This window comes from Panonychus citri, unplaced genomic scaffold (assembly GCF_014898815.1).
Source record: "Panonychus citri isolate SS breed McGregor unplaced genomic scaffold, ASM1489881v1 Contig00134, whole genome shotgun sequence".
Lineage (NCBI taxonomy): Eukaryota > Metazoa > Arthropoda > Arachnida > Trombidiformes > Tetranychidae > Panonychus > Panonychus citri.
The window spans coordinates 1,079,965-1,095,907 of NW_026515539.1; the positions used below are offsets into that span (position 1 = coordinate 1,079,965).

Consider the following 15,943-nt stretch of genomic DNA (forward strand, 5'->3'; position numbering starts at 1 on the left):
AGTGCTCAATCACGATGTTAACCCATACTAGGATAGCCTCAAAATAAGTTTCAGATCATTCTCGACACTGGGACTAATCGCCGTCCATTTATTTAAATAGAACGAATTGTGGCCAGCACGGATATTTTTACCAAAACAAATTAATTTTCTGTAAGGGCATGAAAAGTTGTCGATAAAATAAAATTTCATGATCTAAAAACTCATCGTTGCTGAGAAAAGTGACCTGAGTTTAACTTCGAACTCGATTTCGAAACACTGATCAGATCAAAAAATAAATATATTTGGACTTCATTTTTATCTAATACAAAAGTTTCAACTCTTAACTCAAAACTAAAATTCGGCGACCATCCTCCTAAAGAAAATCAACTTGAAATGGTCAATTGATTGAGTAAAATTTTCTTTCTTTCAATGAACTTGCCATTGATTTCTAATTACAAGGGAACAATTAATTAAACAATGGATTTAATTTAGTGACTCAATTTTGTTACGCCTTCCATTCAATTAGACTATGGTAACAATTATCACCAATCAGTTGAAGTTGATCAGCTTTCTGAGAGATGATAGTTGAGTAAATTGTTGATTACAATTTAAATTCTCTGTTGATTATCAATAATTTCATCATACCAATTTATAAATTGATTAATTTTAACGCTTTCAACGTATTAATTGATCCCAATCACCTTGTTAACTTTTTTTCCTGTTGATTAACAATCTAATTGCTCACAATCAATGAAAAAAACAATTTTATTTGTTCATATCAATCAATTGAGATAATTGTACAAACTAATCATTTAAATTAATCTTATAACGATTTTGAGATTGATTGTAACAATTTACCAACGACAAAAGGTTTCACTTTAATTGTGATCACTTTTTGTTTCAATAGTTGACTTTTGAAGTTTAATATTTTATTAACCACAACAATTTATGATTAACAAGTGATTAACTAAATTGATTGACTTTCTGTTTGCTTCATTTACACCACTCAAAGTGATTTTATTGTTAATTGGTAATTTTTGATGAGATGAAAGTTGTGATTACAATTTAATTATGAGCAAATCAAAAGCATCTTCAATGAAAAGTCACCTAACAACATCAAACTCTGTTTCTGACCATCGTCCATCCTCAATTGTCAACATGGATTCACTGACCCTTAGTCATGATAACTCTGTATCAGCTGTTTTAATATACTGTAAACATAAAGTACTGTCACCTTACTTCCGGTTAACATCATTTCTCGGATGGAGGCCACTTTTATCCCACCAATCGCCACCACCATCGTCATCATCATCCTCTCCAGCATCACCCAACTCCACCACAGGTCAATCAATTGATCCATCAACCTCATCAACCAACATCTCAACGGAATCAGCTAAATCTTTTACAACATTAATCTCCTTCGTCCAGTTATTAATCAATTGGTCAATCAACTTAATCAACTTTATCTACACTCTACTTATATTATTACTCATATTCTCAGCATACTTTTTATCATATTGTACCTGTTATCGAGGTGATGGTCTACCTCACCTTTTACCTTTGATCATATCAAACAACAGCACAATCAACACCAACAATCAGGGTAACAATTTAAATCATCTGATGGACACAAATTCATTTACCCATGGAATTGATTACAATTCAACTCTCAATCAATCCGAGCCCATTAAAGTAATTAAAGTCCTAACTGAGGCAACATCAACAATCAATGATAACAATAATAATCATCATGGAAATGGAATTGAATTAATCAACAATTCAAATACCTGTAATAACAAATTAATCTCACACTTCATCATACCTGATCTACTTCATTTTGCATCTTACCTTTTCCTATTATATTTACTACGAACTCCTGAATGTGAACGTCTTGAGAATCTAATGGAACGAGGATTTTTACAATTAAGTCGAACTGCTAATTGGTTTCTTGAGAGTCGACATTTAATATCAACACTTCGTAGTTTCCTTTTACTATCAACCCTTTGGATAATCTGTTCAATCATATTACACATAATCCATTTCAACGTAACTCTGGTTAATTTTAATTGTCTACCCAATTCGTTTGGTGTTAATCTATCAATTAATTCCTCGTCCACTTTATCACCTTTTCATGGTGAAATGAACAACAATTCATCAACATCTTCCAATTCAATCATCACTGATTATCTGTTGAATCATAAATTGTTCAATGTTAATCATGTTCACACAATTATAATCTACATCACTGTTACCTGTTTAATTGTCTTCGATATCATTTGTTCAGCCGTTGTCTCATCTTATGCTGTTCATTGTCAATTAAATATCTCATTTATTAATTCACTTTGTCAAGGAGTTCGAGAGAAACGAATTAGCTTCCAGGTAAATTTAATTTGATTCCTTAATTGTCCAACTTTTTGCTTCTACAATCACGATATCAAAGTGTGAAAGTGTTTCATTCATCTAAATTGTTGACCATTCATCTCTAATTTTATCATCTAACTGTCCTAATCTATTAATAGAATGGATCAAGAAACTTGAATTTAAATTGTCACTTGACAATTGAATTTAATTTGTTTTCCTTTTCCATCTGATAATCAATTTCACTTGATTGAATTTAAATTTATCACTTTCATTATTGACAATTGAATATTTTTATATTCTATTCAGTGAATCTTTATTATTAGATTATAAGTAATAATTAATGATCATCTTGATGATATGAACTATCAATTTGATTTGATTCTCACGGGAAATAATTAGTTAATTGTGTTGATTTAACAAGAATGGATTGAAGAAAAAAAACAAACTTTTCTTTTATCAAAGTGACAACAATTTATTGATTCTGTTTGACTGTTTCTTATTATTGTTTACCTTTAATTGTTAACTTTGTTTTTGTTTTTCTAAATCAATTATTTCAACAGGAGTTTTATCAACGTGCTGAGGAATCAAGGAAATTTGTTTCTTATTTGAATAACAATCAAGCGATTTGTGTCTCGTTGGTTTCAATTGTTTTCATTTGTAAAATTTGCCTCTACTCATTTCAATTGGTTTCTCGGTACAACAATTACGTTAATTACACTTTACTCATTTTATCCGCGATTCTCTGGATTATCATCTTACTAATCCCAATGATCCAAGCAGTCAGATTAACGGGATCTTGTTGTATGTTACGTAACCTTGGACACGAATTGAAAGCTCGTCCCTTTGGTTATCAACACACCGATGAATCTGAACTTAATTCATTACTCGCTTACACTTCATCTCTTGACATGATGGCTAAATTGTTCAATTTACCAATTAAATCATCATCAATTGTATTGATTTTCACGTTAATTCTAATCGGTGTTCCGTTATTAGGCCAAATCGGAGTAATCTCACTTTAATTGTTTACCTTTTTTCCTTGTTTTTTATTAATTATTTTAACTAATCAACTGCCTCTTCCTCTTATCCGTTGATTCAATGAATCAATTTTTATGTATAATTTTATATTTTTTGTTAATTTTTCATTTTATTTTTCCTTCTATGAAATTAATCAACCAAATTATTTAAAATCTACTCTCTTACACCAACTAATCAACAATTAACTGATCATCTCAATTACCTTGTTTGGTTTAATCATCATAATAGTGATTATTTTTTTTTTCTTAGTTAAATGATAAATTGTTGCAAATTTGTCTCAATATTAATTAAACCTACACAGAAATAAAGTTAATTTTTGATCAGTCAACTGTAATTAAATGTTATCCACGTTTCAAATCAAATTAATTATAAGAAAAAGTTGATTAAAAATCAATGAATTACAAATTTTCTAGTTCTCACAATCAAGTAATTGAAAATTTTGATTTACGTTTGATTAGTTTAATTCATTTTAATTGATTATGAATGCAGGTTAATGTGATGATTATCCAATTGTTGATCTAATTATCTTCAATGCTGATGAGTTCATCAAATCATCATGGTTGTAATTATCTTAATCTTAATTATTATTATTCAAAGTTAATTAGTAGAATAAATAAAAAATAGTAAATCGAGTAGGAGTTTAAGTGTAATTATCTAAAATTAGTTAATCAATTACAATCCAATTAAATGACCATCCAAAGGATAATTGTATTAATTGAATTGGTCGTTTAATTTGTTTAGTTATCAAGAAATCAATAAACCCAATTAGTGAGATAATTGTTCAGTTTATTGGAAAATTAAAAGTCCAAATAAAAAAAACAATTTAAGAACAATTAACATAAAGTTTTATGAATTTCTTAATACCTTCTAACCAAATTAAATGGTTAAAGTCAAATAAACAACTAATAAATATTGAATAATAATCATCTCAACAATTAACTACCAACAATCAGCTAATCATGAACGCTAACGAAATCTATTGATCAAAAACGTAACGAAATAAGTTTTACAGAAACAGTTGAAGTAAAATTAAGCCTCAGGAAGACAAAATGACCCAAAGAAGACAATCAATTGATTAATGATCAATTTCGATAACTGGATTAAGAATCGTCATAATTTAATAGAGAATCAGTAATCAAGAATTTGTTTCTACGGAAAATCAAACTAAGCAAGTGTAGATTTAATGTTTTTTATTCTTATCAACCTGTTGATTGCCTCAGGGCATTTTCACAAGATCAATGCTGTACAGCAGTCAAAATCTAAAAAAATATTAATTATTACAAAACAGTAAAAATAAAAACAACAATTAAAAAACGAAAGGTAAACAAAAGGTGAACAATTTGAACGAAAACATAAATTGGAAACAATTGAGAGGCCAAACCAATGTTAAATTGTAAGAATGGTTCAATTGAGTTTAAAACCACGAGTTAAACTGAATTAAACTGATTTACTTGATTGGTCTAACTAATTAATGAAAATATTTCCACCAACAATTAAAATCTTGATCAATAAACTCACGAGCACAACTGGTGCTGTGATCTAGCGTTTGAAAATATAACTAAAAACAAGAAAATGCAAATAAAGATTTGATTCTGATTAGTTGTTTAAGTTTATTAATTAAACAAATCAATCAACTCGAAAATAAAATTGTAACAACATTGACCATTAATAAACATGATTTATTTTAATTGATTCACATTCTACTCCATTAAATGTTCAAAATTAACTGTTAAATGTTTTCTTTGGTTAGATTACAATTAATTTTCTCAATTTTTTTTTTCTTTGCTTAATTATCTCGATTTTGCCTGATTAATGAAACAAAGAATGATAATTAACGACAAATACAAAAGGAAAGAACAAATTTTTCAAGTTACAATCACGAAACTAATTTCGTTAAAATAGATTAGTTTATATTAACATATATCTTTTTTTTCCGCAGGTTTAATTGTTTCTTTTATTTAGTTGATAAGGTTTTCGGATGACAATTATGATTTAAAGGGAAAATGGGGATTAATTGTTGTTGATGAGATGATGGGTGATGAAGATGAATTAAAATGACATTATTACATTTTGTTAATCGCTTTTGTTAGAGATGAACATGTGATTTGATAACTAAATAAGTAAACGATTCAAAGTCAACGTCAAATTTTCTGGTATCTGGTTTGGGTTCAGGTTCATTTCTGATCATCAATTACAATTGATTAACTTTTTTTTCCATTTTTTTTGAGATAATCAGAGGTTTTTGTTTGTGTGTATGTTTTAAACTTTGTTGATTTTAATTGTTTTTTTTTGTTTCAATTTTGGTCAATATAAGATTTTGTTTGTTGTTATATTTAAAGATTTGATTTGAAGCCATTTATCATAATTAGAATATGATTCTGCATTATTCATTTAGCATCAGTAATGTGGCTGTGGTTGGAGATGTGCTTGTGTGTGTTGTGTGTGTGGCTGGTTGGTTGGTGGTTTTATACCCATGATGTGATGAAATTGTTGAAGGTTTACCGTAAATTTTGTTTTCTTTATGAACTATACAACTTTTGATATTTTTGTTTGAGTTTTGAGATAAGCTTTTAAACATAGGCTTTTGTTTTTGTTTAATTATATTTATATAGATAGACCTTTGCTTTGTTTGCGAGTTTTCATGTTGGTGGTGGTGGTATTTTGTATCATCTTTTTGTTTCCATTTTATTTGTGTGCTATTAAAGTTGATCAATCAATCAATCAATTCACAACACAATTGTGTATTGTTTGATTTGTGTTCAATTCAAATGGAATCCTTTCTCTTTTGTTGCAGCTAATAGTCGCTCCCTCATGATCTCTTCACTTGAATAGTCAGGCATTTTTAAATAATGAGCACAGGTATTAACGGAGGGATAACTACCATCGGTGGCATCCACTTTACGGACGACCGTTAATCGAGGGTGAAGATTGGATAATCCACCGGGTGGTAATGATGAACATCCAGTGGCAAATTGTAGGAAAGCTTTTCTTTCATTTCCAGACATGGCCATCAAAACAGAGACAAACCGTTGAAATCCCAAACTGTGGATTAATGTGTATTACGGATAAAAATATGAAGGATAATTTGCAAAGCCATTGAAGTAATCCAGTGAGAAGAAGCCAAGAGATAATATGATTGTTATATTATTTCATCATAAAGAGAGAGAGAGAGAGAGAAGGAGGTCCCAAGATGAGGGTGAATTAAAAATAGAAAGAGTAGCAAGGGATAGTGAAAAAAGGGAGAAAAAAAACAAAGTAAATCATTAGTAATCATCATTAAAAAGCAACTAATAGATACAGTAAGTAGCAAAAGAAAAAAAATCAAAACCAACAAATAAAACAAAAAGTAAATAACATATATACAATAATGAGATAGAAAGATATATTTAAGCTCAGCAGGTTTTGAGGTTATTATTTTGCCTGAAAAGATTGAAACTGATTCTCTCTCTTTAGTCAAAAAGAAAAAGAAAGAATGAAAAGTTTACCTTTCTCTTGTATAACCCAATTTCGGTTCAGTATAAGCAAGTATATCCTCTCGAGTCCAAGATGGAGCTTGTTCACCACATAACATGAGACGAACCTCATCTGATGTAAATGATCCCAATTTAGACATTGGGAATACCTTGTTAAATCCATCTTAATAAAAGTATAAAACAAAAGAATACAATTAATACTTGCAAAACTTGTGATAATTGTAAATAGAAAAAAAAGAAAGGAAATAAACATTGTTTAACATTTTCTTTCTTGATAGATTGACCTAAATAGATGACATTTTGTTTATACCTTTAAAAGCTTCCATTTGTTTTTTAATACCCGAATGAAGACAAAAATCCAACATGGATTCATAATATTCTTCAACATTGTCAATTGTAACCTCTTCAAACTCTCCATTGGGTTTAAGGTCAACAGCTGAGAAACCATAGACTTGGGAGGGAGGTAAGTATTGGAATGTTAAATCCAATTCATCGATTCTGATTGGTATTTGGGCTTGATTCATGGGCAGGGATAGATTTCTTATTTGATTTTGTCTATCCTCAATGGATAATGATTTATCTGAGAGTATCTTTTGTTTCATCATGGAAAGCTCATTAAGCTGTTGTAGGAAAGCAGCTTGGTGTGGATTAATGGAGGCAAAATCTTTCTCATTGAGAACTCGTGACATCCATGAGTGTCCTCGTCTCTCGAATTTTTCCCTCTTTAGGCGTACCTGTCGGGAGATTTCTTCTCTCTCGGAGAGAAGTAAATCATCCTCTGATAAAGGTGATGAGAGGCAACTATTGAAATTTGAATGATGAACCATATTTACAGCTTCACCTTCATCCTCGACAACTTTGGTTTCGTTGGCAGTGTTACTGCTACAAATTAATTTCAGGAAAGGAGTGGACAATGGTAGGTCAACTAGTCGAGCATCTTGGAGGGCTTTTGCACAAAATATTCCAAAGAAATGGTAAAACTCGTTAACTTTTGCAAGTTTTGGGTGATTTTGGGGATAAGGAGCAGGGAATAGACCACTTGATGAATGAATATAAAATCCTGGAGGTTTGGTCGATCCTTCATCTTTTTCAGCTGATGAATCTTTCATTTTATTGTTGGTAACCAGTTCATCATCACATAGCCACATGCCCAGATCACGACGTTGAAGTTCAGCAGCAACCAGTGCATAGAACTCGAGGGTTGGTCCAAGTCCAGTTCCCTCTTCGTCTCTAAATTCAACCTCCAATATACTTTTTCTATCTGCATGAATTTTCATCACTTCCATCGCCCAAGAGAGTAAATCATCACTTCGAGGAACTTTCACTCTTTCATGACGTAACCTTCCAATTCTAAATTCATGAATATCTTCTCGTCGAGGTGATGGACCACGAGATCGATCAAGAACTGAATCTCGTTGATTTTGTAACCAAACGATGGATCGAGAAGTACCAAAAGCAGTGCAATTGAAGTATATTTTTCTAGTTTCGAAGGGGAATAACATGGGATAAGAATACATAAGATTGTCACACCAATCAGGCTGAGATCCTGAGCCAAGGACAAGAGGATCTTGAATTTGTTGAACTAATTTATTGGTTATCTTTTTACTAATAAACTCTTCATTTGGTAAATTAAATCCATAGGAGTTGACCGAAAGTATGTCACCATACAATTTTATATTGTCCTTTGAATCTCGGGAGACACAATGTAAAAGGTGAAGAAGTTGAAGGACAGCGTCCACCGAAGATCCTAAACTGTTATCTGGACTTATTTTAACTGGACTAGTAACACTGATTCTATTGTGATTATTGGTGAGAACCATTTTAATTGATGCACTTTGAATTTTAAGTGTCTCGTTCATTTCGTGAGGTCCCGCTTCACGGTAAGTTAATACATAGGTTGGTTCCCAGACTCTTCTCAACTTTTCTTGCCTCGAGCCTCCCACTGAAGCTTGATTTAACAATTGCACGGCTGAAAATATTGTCCAATTAGGATTAACCAGATCAATCTCAAGTTCACCTGATCCATTTAGATTGGGACCTCGAATGGACAATAAAACCTTTGGTTCGGGATTTGTTATTTTAATAGAATCAGTTGTTGAAGTTGATGCTCCTGGGGTAGGAACATCTAAATCGATGATTTGACTTATATTAGTTCTTCCTGGACGTGGATCGAAAGCTGGAATTAATGCACTAAATTGTCTTTTCAGGACATACTCATCATCCCAATTGCGTCTCTTGGGTGATCTAAATTCAAAGGTTTCTTCTTCCATAAGCTCCTCATATTCATCATAATCATTTTCATTGTCTTCATTTTCATCCTCTGGATCAGGAAGTTCTTCTTCATCTTCAAGATCAGCTAGTAAGGTTGTTGCTTGACAAGTGTCTAGATAATCTTGTTCACTTTCACTTGAGGTTGATGTTAAACTCATTGTTAATCCATGATGACCCAAACCCGATGAATGATGAATTTGTGAATGATTTTGATTACTACCACTACTTGAGCCACTAACATTGTCACCCCCAACAGCACTATTGCCACCGGAGCTGCTGCTTCCGCCAACAGCTCCTCCATGTGCTGCAGAGTGTGATGATGCTGCTGCAATAGGAGCATTAATTGAATGGCTTGATGTAAGGGTTGTAGAGGTAAGAGACGTGGGTGATGTGAGGCTTGGGTAACTTTGAGCAGTGCTCAAAAGACCGCGGGCTGGAAGAGGCGAGAGAGAAAATAAATTACATTATTACATGAGAAAAAGAAAGAATAGAGAGAAGGAAGGAAAGAGTAGAAATATAAACGAGAAACAATTTTTAGCATCTCATGATCATTGAAATTTTATTCATGAGGTATGAGAAGCGTAGGCGAGAAAAAAAGTACAAGATTAGGCTAATTCGAGACTCGAAATAAATTTCAAGCGAAACATGGAAAAAAGGTTGGGTTCACAAGGACATTTACCTTGAAGTAAACTTGTACAGGCATCATCGGTGGGTGGTGAATCTGCGCTGTTAGAGATTTCCTCGAGAAGATCATTGAAAATTTCTGCATGTTAATAAAACGAAAGGGAAATGAGAAAAATTAGTAAATTAGTAGATTCATCTTTGCTTTTTCTAGGAAATCATGGATATTGAGAGAGATCAGAGTGATAGACGTGAATAGAGAAGGAAGAAAAAATGAAAAAAGGGTTAAGAAAAAAGGAGAGCAATGATTCATAAAAAGATAGAGAGATAAAAAAAGAGCAATTGACAAAATGAAGTAAACTTGTTTCTTACCAGGAAAATTGGACGACAAAGCCAATCTAACGAGGCTACAAACATTATTGGAATTACTTGATAGTAATGAATTGCTTGTATTTGTTGCAGCAGCAGATGCTGATGACGATGATGAGGTTGATGATGAGGTGGTACTATTTCCTCGGCGTCTTGCCACCGCTGAAAAGCTTTCCAAAAGGTTAACTGTTGAATCATTTACATTTGAATTGATTGATAGATTAGGTACTGATACACTCATGGTACTAGGGTAATTATTGGAGGATCGTGAAGAACTACTTCCGCCAGAATTATTGTTATTAATTGATTCGGTTGGTATTTTGTTGATTGATACGGTTACTGATGATGTTCCACCTCCAACAGCTCCTACAATGCAGGAAGACCTTTGATCTTCCATTGAGGGTGTAGGTGAAGTGGGTCGTTCACTTTCCGCAATTGATTCCTCAGTTTCTTCTTGGGTTGGTGATAATCCCACACTGAATATTGTGTCATTACTCTGTTCTGCAAGTGCGGTGTCCGCCCTTGCTCGTGTTAATACACTTTCAGCCACTGCTTGTGCAGCCTTTTTAACCACAAGACTATCAACGGAGGCTGCTTGTTCTGTACATGAAACGGTCATTTTGTTGACATTTGAGGACGGTTCAACCAAAGATGATGTCGAACTACTTTTACGACTAGTTAAAACGGAAGCGGAAACACTTCCTCGAGCTGAATGAGTGTTGGTTGTTGAGGTTTCAGCTATTCGAGAGGTTCGAGAGATACCTGGAATACCAAGAACTGAAGCCATACTGACTGGTGTTGCTTGTGGATGATTAGAAGATGAGAAAAGGCAATTTGATGTTGAAGCCATGGCCAATGAGAGATTCCTCTTTGAGAGTTCAGGATCATTGGATGGTGCAAGTTTGATATCATATTTACCTTCAGCACCGACTCGATATGAATTAGATCCACCGCTGTCCCAGGCAACATCAATCCAACCATTGTGAATGTCACCAGTAATGGTTCCCTCACCAGGAGGATTACCATCTTGATCTCTCCATTTCCAATCAGGTCCACGTACCACACGAGCATCAATGGACATAAAGCGTAACTGTTGACGGATTTGACGACGTTGTTTTCTTAAATTAGCTTCAGCTTCTTTAGCTGCTTTACCCAGGTCATCACAAACTCCGGTCACCGTTCCGTAGATTTCAAAACCAGATATAGAAAGATAATGGGTTTGCCCACTTGCATTTTTACCAGTTTGTTGTAATCTAATGTGACGCCAACCTTGTTTCTCATCTGGTGGGACACTAAGTGGCCATGAGGCAGTTGAACCAGGTTCATTGAGGCAACAATCATCAATATGAGAGTATAAGGTGGTCCAGTTAATACCATCTTTCGATGCTTGAAGTAACCAATTTCTTGGGGCAGATCGACCATACCCTCGAGCATGTCTGAGTGTGTAACAGGACGGTATTACCCATAAGCCAAGGTCAATTGCAAACCAGGCTCTTTTATCATCATTGGTATGACAATTAAGGGCTGTTGAATCTCTTGAAAGGATATCTTCAAGTCGACCGAAAGGTAAACTACGACCTTCCGAAGAGGTTATCACAACTAATCCAACAGAAGCTGGATTAACCCAATCTGATGTTGTTTTACCATTAGTACCAACCCAATGAACGATACCATTTTCATCAAAATCTCTTTGGTGCGTAAATTTGAGGCCATTTTTACATTCCTTCAATTTTTTAACAAATGTAAACGTTGACCTATCATAGTCATACCATTGTTTGGCTACCATCTTAAGAAGATACTTCTCCAATTGATTAACGGTTGTTAAGGGTTCACACTTAAGGCAACGTCCAGTTCTATCAATTAAAGCGGTCTCACCCGAAGCTCTCTCTAATCTAAATCTTAATCGTTTAGTTAATATTTGTAAACCATACCCAGACCCTGGTGAATCATATATATACACAGGAAGTTTCTCAATAGACTCTAGAACGGCAACCAATTTTGGAACCAAAGCAGAGGCCAATTCCTCTTTACCCAATTGTTTTTTAAATATTTCCAAACGGTCTTTAACGTATTTTTCTGATGATCTCCAAGTTCCCTTGGATGGATCTTTAGCCAACAATTTAAGCAAAGCTTGAATTAATCCACTTGTATGAAACTCATAAGCAGAAATGGCTCTTTCTTCACACAATAATTCAGCTAAATCACTTAAAGCTGAACTTAATATATTCTCCCAATCCCGTGAATCTCTATTGAGAAATGTTTGCTTTTCACAAGCTCGCTCAATTTGAGCCACAATTTTTGCTAATTTAGCAACAGTTGACCTTGGTGTTTGTTGAGCACTTTTGAAGTAAGTTTCATAAACTTCTCTGGCCTGATCTTTAACTTTTTGTTTCATTGCTTCAATTTTGGATCTTTGTTTCTTTCCTTTTCGATTGGTCCAACCAGAAACAAATTCTGGTCCTAAACTGGTTTCAGCGATAAACGAGTGTTTAGTTCCCTTGTTTGATTCAAAAATGAAACCATTTAAATCTTCCTTTAAAATGGTTGATTGTTGATCACCATCTGAATTATGAATAATTATTTCACCTTCTGAACGACACATGAGAGACCAATTACCAACAATTAAATTTGGAGATGAGGGCGACGATAGAATACCTTGACTTGCAATATTGCTTCTCACTTGACTTCGAGCTTTTTGTAATTTCTCAAGAAATTCACCTCGATTCTCAGAAGAATCAGTTCCACCTTCAGGTGACCCACTTGAATACATAGTAGCCAATTTACCATCCAAAATGAATCTAAACCAACCATTACTACCATTAGATAGTTCAAGAGCTGCTGAATCTGACCATAGATAAAGACAATCTCGACCTCGAACTAAACTCCAATCTTTCCAATGGTAAGGACGACCAGATGATATTTCCTTCGCATCGTCTATACAGCTTTCATCATCATCTTCACTTTCCTTAATTCTTTGTACATTTGAATCACATGAAATCATTTTATCAGTGCTCATCATAACATTTAAACCCGCGAGCGTTTGCACTTTAGTAAATACACCTAATCTGGCAAAATGTTCCAAAAAGATGTCCGATCCTTTGGCCATTAAATCTTGTATCATTTGGAGAACCAGTAAATATCCTTCATCGTCATCTTCACTGTCCAACACATTGGAGATAACTTCAACCATGAGTGGAGGTAGAGTAGGAAACTTTTCATTAAGACAAACAATTTGCTCCGATTGTATGTAATGGACCATTTTTTTGACTAAATTTAAACTAGATTTACGCACAGCCCTGACCATTGTTGATTGGAATGTTTGACAAAAAATTGGTAAAAGACGTTCAAGGTAAATCGGTGCCATTGCTGGATCACCTTTAGGTTCACATCCTGATGTTGAACAACAATCATTACCCTTATTATCACATTTATTGGTTGAACCAACAGGACACATCCACTCTCCTGGAGATTGAAGGACTGCAGTTACCTCACGATGACCTTCATCATTACGTTCACGAGCTTTGTCCAATGGTGTTTTACCATCTTCATCTCTTAAATCAGGATTAGCTCCATGACGAAGCAACACTTTAACAACTCCAGGTCTACCGAAACAGGCAGCGTAATGAAGGGATGAAGAGCGTTGACCCTTATTTACATCAGCTCCTCGTTCACAAAGAAATTCAACCATTTGTTGGGTTCCAAAGGCTGAAGCCCAATTGAGTAAAGTTTGACCTACATCATCCATAAAGTTAACCTCAATGTTACCAGAATCAATTGAGTCTATAAGTGCATCGGTATCTTTACTTCTGATACAATCGATAAGTTGACGGTGTGTTCTTTCACCTGCACTATCTAATCGACGAAAGTTGAGACGTGAAGGTGCTGAAGAAACGGTTGATTTGGGCAATGAATTTCGTCCCTCAAAAATAAGTACTAGAAGTAGATCAATCAGCCTCATTGTATCTAGGACACATCTTTCATCACCATGAAGAGATGATTCAATTGCGACAGATAAATTAGATCTCAAAAGATTTGATGTTATAGAGGGTGATCCTCGACATAATGTTGATAATAAACTAATCACAGTTGATATTGTTTGTGATGATTTGCTTTCACTTGCTCCTGATGCATTTAAAGTTTGCCCGGTGGCAAGAAGTGATGTATTTAGGTGACTTATGTCATTAACAGAAGATAATTTTGATAAAAGTTGATCAACTAGCCCATGCTCAGCTAAAGGTGCAGGATCGATTCCCCTGCGAGTATATCTGTCAGCTAAAGAGGCGAAACACCTCAGGGCTCCATCAGCAACATGATTGTCTTCATGTTTCAACAGGTTTGATAAAGATTCGACACAAGACTGAAGTGATGCATCTTGTGGTTCCATTTTACCACAAAGGCGAGAAACAACTGCCATGGCAGAGTGAAGGGTATCTTCATGAACGAAAGATCCATCGTCTCGAATAAAGGTTAAAACTGCGTTCAGTCCACCAGCTTCAAATACTGCACCAGCCTCTCGGGTGCAGATTAATTCTAAGACCTAGAAAAGAGAAAAGAAAAAAAATGAGACAAGGATAAAAAGAGAACAAATTAATTACAAGAAATTTAAATGTCAATGAAAATGTTTAAGTGTCAGGGAAAAAGATCAGAGCCAAGAAAGTAAAGGGTCCATTTTCTTTTAACTCTATTTCTTTTTATAATCTCTCTGTTTCTTTTGACTTCTTTCGCCAAGGTTTTCATATGATCTCAAATTTTTCTAACGATAGGAAATTTTGATTAAACTAAAATGCGTGTGACTCGAGAAAGAAAGAGAGAAAAAGAGAACAATATCTTTCAGATAGCAAATAGAAGCCAAGAGGATAAGAAAGAAAGCCAAGAGAGAGAGAGAGAGAAAAGGAGAGAGAAAGAGAAAAAAAGAAAGATAGATAAATAGAAAGATAAAGAAAAGAGAGAGAGAGAGAAAGAAAGAAAGAAAGAAAGAAGGAAAGAAGGAAAGAAAATTGTGATGATGGCAAACACTTACTTTTACACATTGTTCTGCTAAATCTTTAGAGGCTCGAGAATTGATATCAGATACAGTGAGATGGTTACATATGGCCTTAACGGTGCCATCAACAGCAACAATCCTTCTTGTACATTCAGCTGAAACATCAAGGTAATATGTGATTGCTCTTGCCGTAACTTCAAGTATATTGTCTGGAGCACATTCATCTAAGAATATGTGACACAATGCTGGCAAAAAGGTTCTTGGAGGGCAGCTAAAGATGAGATGGAGAGAAAAAAGAAACAAAAAAAAAGAATGAACAATGAGAAAAAGGAGCACCATTAAAAAAGCAAATAAAAGAATTAAACACAATCAGATTATGATAAAAATGGGAATATTACCTTTCAAAACATCGGTCAACATTATCCGACATAAGAAGAAGCATACATAATTGTTCCAAGGCAATTAGTTGCATTTCTCTCTCGTCCCCTTGTCCCATCGACAGCCATTCTAATAGCGTCTCTGGATCCACTTCTCCCATAATTTGTTTTTCACTATCTTTTCAATTTCCACTATTCTCCCCACAATTAAGATACTCACTTATATTAACAGATATTTGTTAAAGTAATTATGAAGATTAAGACCACAAGGAAAATAGAAATCGAAAAACAGAAAATAAAGAAAATTAGTAACACGAATTGGGCCAACACTTAGAAGTGACAAGAATCTTCTCAGATCTTTATAGAGAAACATTAACATTAGAGATTAGAAAAAAAAAGAAAAACTCGTGTCGCCATCTATCGTTGCGACTATTCAACTGCAACAGGTGCGCCTTTTTTCAAGTTTTTCT

At 34.0% G+C, this 15,943-nt stretch overlaps 2 protein-coding genes across 3 annotated transcripts; one reads left to right on the forward strand and one right to left on the reverse strand.

Annotated features, from left to right (window-relative positions):
- Nucleotides 1–835: 835 nt before the first annotated feature.
- On the forward strand, nucleotides 836–3,706 carry LOC128391213 (uncharacterized). Its single transcript, XM_053351062.1, has 2 exons — nucleotides 836–2,358; nucleotides 2,901–3,706. Exons 1-2 carry the CDS (start codon nucleotides 1,051–1,053, stop codon nucleotides 3,360–3,362), a joined length of 1,770 nt encoding a protein of 589 aa, XP_053207037.1. The 5' UTR covers nucleotides 836–1,050; the 3' UTR covers nucleotides 3,363–3,706.
- A 1,597-nt stretch (nucleotides 3,707–5,303) lies between these two features.
- LOC128391605 (E3 ubiquitin-protein ligase HECTD1-like) lies at nucleotides 5,304–15,818 on the reverse strand. Of its 2 annotated transcripts, XM_053351519.1 has the most exons (7): nucleotides 15,495–15,818; nucleotides 15,133–15,367; nucleotides 10,116–14,649; nucleotides 9,802–9,885; nucleotides 7,162–9,555; nucleotides 6,864–7,014; nucleotides 5,304–6,420 (listed from the first exon to the last, which is right to left on the reverse strand). In XM_053351519.1, exons 1-7 carry the CDS (start codon nucleotides 15,632–15,634, stop codon nucleotides 6,138–6,140), a joined length of 7,821 nt encoding a protein of 2,606 aa, XP_053207494.1. In that variant the 5' UTR covers nucleotides 15,635–15,818; the 3' UTR covers nucleotides 5,304–6,137. The 2 variants fall into 2 exon arrangements, with proteins under 2 accessions (XP_053207494.1, XP_053207496.1); XM_053351521.1 differs by lacking the exon at nucleotides 9,802–9,885.
- Between the last annotated feature and the right edge of the window lie 125 nt (nucleotides 15,819–15,943).

What these genes read in the sequence shown, in the direction of transcription:
- LOC128391213 (XM_053351062.1), top strand. Translation starts at nt 1,051, where the DNA reads ATGAGCAAATCAAAAGCATCTTCAATGAAAAGTCACCTAACAACATCA. An exon ending in AGAAACGAATTAGCTTCCAG is followed by an intron (nt 2,359 to 2,900) that starts GTAAATTTAATT and finishes TTATTTCAACAG; the next exon opens with GAGTTTTATCAACGTGCTGA.
- LOC128391605 (XM_053351519.1), bottom strand. Translation starts at nt 15,634, where the DNA reads ATGGGAGAAGTGGATCCAGAGACGCTATTAGAATGGCTGTCGATGGGA. An exon ending in TTTGTCGTCCAATTTTCCTG is followed by an intron (nt 9,886 to 10,115) that starts GTAAGAAACAAG and finishes ATTAACATGCAG; the next exon opens with AAATTTTCAATGATCTTCTC. An exon ending in ACAAATGGAAGCTTTTAAAG is followed by an intron (nt 7,015 to 7,161) that starts GTATAAACAAAA and finishes ACTTTTATTAAG; the next exon opens with ATGGATTTAACAAGGTATTC.